The sequence below is a fragment of the Musa acuminata genome, chromosome BXJ1-2 (genome assembly GCF_036884655.1).
Source record: "Musa acuminata AAA Group cultivar baxijiao chromosome BXJ1-2, Cavendish_Baxijiao_AAA, whole genome shotgun sequence".
Lineage (NCBI taxonomy): Eukaryota > Viridiplantae > Streptophyta > Magnoliopsida > Zingiberales > Musaceae > Musa > Musa acuminata.
Window position 1 is genome coordinate 17,076,897 of NC_088328.1, and position 4,133 is coordinate 17,081,029.

Below are 4,133 nucleotides of genomic sequence, written 5' to 3' on the forward strand. Positions count from 1 at the left end.
GAGATGTAGCTGCGCTTGCAGGGTGTTGGTCGGGTTCGCGGGTGGCCACTCGGGTTCGGGGCGGCTCGTCGTCCCCACGGTCTCCCGGTCACTGAGCCGGGTCGCTTGGTTTCGGGGCGACGAAGGAGCCCCGGGGGGCGGCGCGTGCTCCCGAGGAGCGGACTCCCGTCGATGCGAGGGCTGGTCCACACGCGGGGGCGCTGGTTGGGGGACGAGCGGAACAATGGCTTGCACCACGCCCGCCAATGCCCTTACTTGGTGGGCAAGATCATGAAAGACCTCGGGGGAGATTGACGGGGGGATGACGGTGGCGTCGGGCGGCGACAAGCCCGGGTCATTGAACAGGCGCCAGTATTGCTCCGAAGTCGCGGCGAGACGTCCGCCTTGGGGTTCCTCCCGCAGGGGATGATCTCCCGAGGTCCCAACCGGGTGGGTCCTTGCAGCTGAGGGATCATCGAGGTGGGTTTGTTGACCAGTCGACATTCCAGGGGACCTCCTTCTAGCGCCAAAATGTTACGGTCAGTAACTGTTCAGCCGTAGCCTTGGGGCCGTCACGGCTTGGTCCAGGTCCGGAAGGCGGTGGTCAACGGGTGGGGGAGCTCCTCGAGCCCGCTGGATCTCCGAAGGCGTTGATCCCCGAAGGCTTCTCACCTGCACAAAGGTCGGGTCGGGGTGCTCGGCCCGACCCCTCCGACGATCAAGTTAGAAAGATGTGGAGGGGGTGAAGGAGGAGGAAAAGCCCTCCCTCTCTTTAGTGTGTTGAGAGTGTCCCTATCTCTTATGAGTTCGGGTGTATTTATAGATGGATTTAGCGTTACCTGACTTGACCACCTGCTGGAGTGAGGGGGTACCTCTGATGGCGTCTGACGCAGCCGCTGGGGTCGCGTGGTGGAGCGGTTCGTAGCAGGGTATGGGCGGGGGTCAAGTCATTGTCCTGCCTCGCCGTGGTCAACCATGCGGGGTCGGAGGTCGCCGTTCAACAGCAGGCGTTGTCAGGGCGGGTCTGGTCAGCGTTATTGCCTTTCTGGGGGCTGTCGTCACGGCGCATCATCCGACCATTATTTTCCCTATCACATGGGCAGTGGAGTAGACTTCAGTCACCACATGCATAGCTACTGCGCCAACTGAGCTCATGGCCATCTCCGGGGAGCCAATACCACTGGGGAGAATCCCAATCTTTCGGTCCAAAGAGCGCTTGGAGTACTTCACTACCGTTTACCATGTGTTTGAGAAAATGACACTGTCGCACATCATCTAGAGATCATATTGCTGCACACTTTGGAACAGCCCTTTATACCTAAAGCAACAAGCATGATGTAGAAGTCAACTCTACCGTCCATGTTCTAATCGATGAAACAGTTGATGCTCAATGATTGTTAGGTGAGCAGTAGCCCGAGGCGAAACGCTACGTGGTGTACGATGAAATGCCTCAATGGCAACCGTTGGAATTGGAAGCGTTGTGTCGCTGCATGGCCAAAGCACAAGGTTGGACTGCGCTCTCTCGACATTATGTTGCTGATCCAATATGTTAAAGCAATGCTATCAGTGAAACCTTTAGCAGGAAAATGGATTTCTATCCGATTCCATTTTAAACCCGATTAAATATACTCGGAACTTATTAAAGTAGCATCCAATATCTGTGTACTAAACATAGAGGGAAAGGATCGTCGGGTCGGATCACCCGCTAACCCGCTGGGTCGGTTTCGAATCTATGAATTCTGACCCGCTTTCTCACGTCCCCATTGATATCGCGCTCTTAAACCCTAGTCGCGTATCCGCTCCCCATCTGGTGACCGTCGTTGATGGATCCCATGGCTTCTGACGCCGGCTTTGACGTCGGTGACCGGTTACCTGCGTCTTCTGGGTGGGAATTTGTATGGTAGGTTCTTCATCCCCTCTCTGCTCGTACCGGCTGGGAGACAAAATTGGTTTGATCGGATGCTGTATTCTTCTTCGTGATGCCGTACGGCGGCTCGGTTTCGTCTCAAATTGTGATCTTTTCCTCTCTGTTCTGCGTCTCTCGATGTGTGACATTTTCCGTTAGTTTGTTCTTGGCGTCTTTGCCTGCTCATACATGTATAATTTCATCGCTTGGGGTTTTCGGCTTCAGATTTTGTGATTTTTCAGCGACGGCTCATTTTAGTATTTAGATAGTGGATGGTATTTAACTAATGCTAAAAGGTTACAAATTGGCATTTATGAGTGATATAGGAGTATCTCGGTGGCTGATCCCATAAGAGTGGAAACGAGAATGATTAGGTGGAGGAACAGATGGTAGATGCCAGATAATTTTGCTTTTATTATTTGGATTGGAAAAATATGTCTTTTTTCAGCCTGCTAAAGTGGTTTTGGTTACCAATGAGCAAGGTGAGGTGAATGTTGTTAATAGTACCACCGTGGATCATAAGAACCTACTATGGGTTGCTACCGTCGGGAAGAATCAAGCACAACAAATATGGAGTTGCATTGTTTTGTTACATTATATTTCAATAAGTGTTTTTAGTAGACCATACCAAAAGTTGTTAATCGTAGAGAAAACCAAAGAAGCATTGATGCAAGGCTTGCATGACAACTGATGCGTTAGTAATTCCCTCTCACAAATGAAAATTTTCTTGAGCAAAACCCTTGCTTGTGGATTGGAGTAAATATTGTAGATGCTATAAAAATAAAACATTCAGTTAGGAAATTAGCACGAACGAAGCATGCTTGATATTCTCAACCTGCTTCAGCATTCCTTCAGTACATGCATCATTTGTTTTTGTTGGATTTTTATTACAATTTTTGACCCATACATAATAACATATTTACAGCCTTGTTAATTGTTTGATCCAAAATTTGAAAGTTTCTTTAATTGAAATGGCAGTAGAAAATTTCACCACCTCATTTCACCCAAGAGTTTCTGGGAATATGTGAATGAAGTTTAATAGTTTTGGTTATTTCAGGCTTTGCCTTTTCTTTTAACTTGAACTTGATGTATATACTTGCACATCAATTTCATTTTTATTGTAAATGGTGCCACATCCAGAAATTACCATACCTACATTTTGGTTTGCAGTGACTTTGAAGTTGATTATGGATCAGAGGAGCATGCAAAAATTGTATATGCTACATTAACCGTTGATAAAGAGGTTTGCAGAACTTTCTGTCAATTCCCTGTCAATAATTGTATCCTTAAAGGTGGAAGATTATATATCTATATATATATATATATATATATATATATATATATATATATATATATATATATATATATATATATATATATATATATATATATAATATGGTACATTAACCGGTGATAAAGAGGTTTGCAGAACTCTTTGTCAATTCCCTGTCAATAATTGTATCCTTAAAGGTGGAAGATAATATATTTATATAAATATAATATAATATATGGTAGACTGAGACCAGTATACTGGTAACTTTGTTGAACTTGTCTCTTTTGATTCTATTTGCAGCTGCAGCCAGACAAGGTTAAGAGGCAGATGTCCATTTCTGATGGCAAGCTCAAAGTGTAAGTTCACGCCTTTTTTGTTTGAAGATCCCTGTTTATCGTACTTCTTCATTTTCCCCTGTCAATACAGGCACTTTGAAGCAGTGGAGGCTAGGTTTCTGCGTGCATCATTTAGTGCATTTGTGGATCTTATGATTCTTACTACACAAATCATTGAAGAGTACAATTAGTGAGCAGCATTTTAGCAGTGAAAGGGAGCAGAAATATGGCAAGTCATTGGGTTTGAAATCTTCCTATGTCTTGTATTGTAATTTTATAGAAATCAATTAGTGAGCAGTCAATAATTTTATGTCTGTTCTTGATCAGTAGATACCAGTCAAGACTTCCACTATGTAACTGCTTAATATTTTCTATCTTCTATTAATATCGTCTTCAGCTCACCCCATGATACATCTATCTTTGCATCTAGCTTCAGTTGATTAGTCATGTGTTTATATATGTATAAGATAAGCATTTCCTGGTCCTAATATCACCATATAATTGGTTGACCATTCTGGCAGATCACAGAAATGGGCTGGGTTTGATTTTTATTTTTACCTTTAATTTTTTTTCTATTGTTTAATATCCAGAACACAGTTCTACAAGTCTTTCACTCAGAATGTGCCAATGATAATCATCT

General features: G+C 44.5%; 1 protein-coding gene across 1 annotated transcript; it reads left to right on the top strand.

Annotated features, from left to right (window-relative positions):
* Nucleotides 1-1,722: 1,722 nt before the first annotated feature.
* Nucleotides 1,723-3,894, top strand: LOC103972831 (uncharacterized). The gene is made up of 4 exons (XM_009387201.3): nucleotides 1,723-1,879; nucleotides 3,056-3,128; nucleotides 3,459-3,514; nucleotides 3,585-3,894. The coding sequence occupies exons 1-4, from the start codon at nucleotides 1,803-1,805 to the stop codon at nucleotides 3,682-3,684; spliced, it is 306 nt and encodes a 101-aa protein (XP_009385476.1). The 5' UTR covers nucleotides 1,723-1,802; the 3' UTR covers nucleotides 3,685-3,894.
* Nucleotides 3,895-4,133: the final 239 nt, after the last annotated feature.

What these genes read in the sequence shown, in the direction of transcription:
- LOC103972831 (XM_009387201.3), top strand. Translation starts at nt 1,803, where the DNA reads ATGGATCCCATGGCTTCTGACGCCGGCTTTGACGTCGGTGACCGGTTA. An exon ending in TCTGGGTGGGAATTTGTATG is followed by an intron (nt 1,880 to 3,055) that starts GTAGGTTCTTCA and finishes TTTGGTTTGCAG; the next exon opens with TGACTTTGAAGTTGATTATG. An exon ending in CATTAACCGTTGATAAAGAG is followed by an intron (nt 3,129 to 3,458) that starts GTTTGCAGAACT and finishes TTCTATTTGCAG; the next exon opens with CTGCAGCCAGACAAGGTTAA.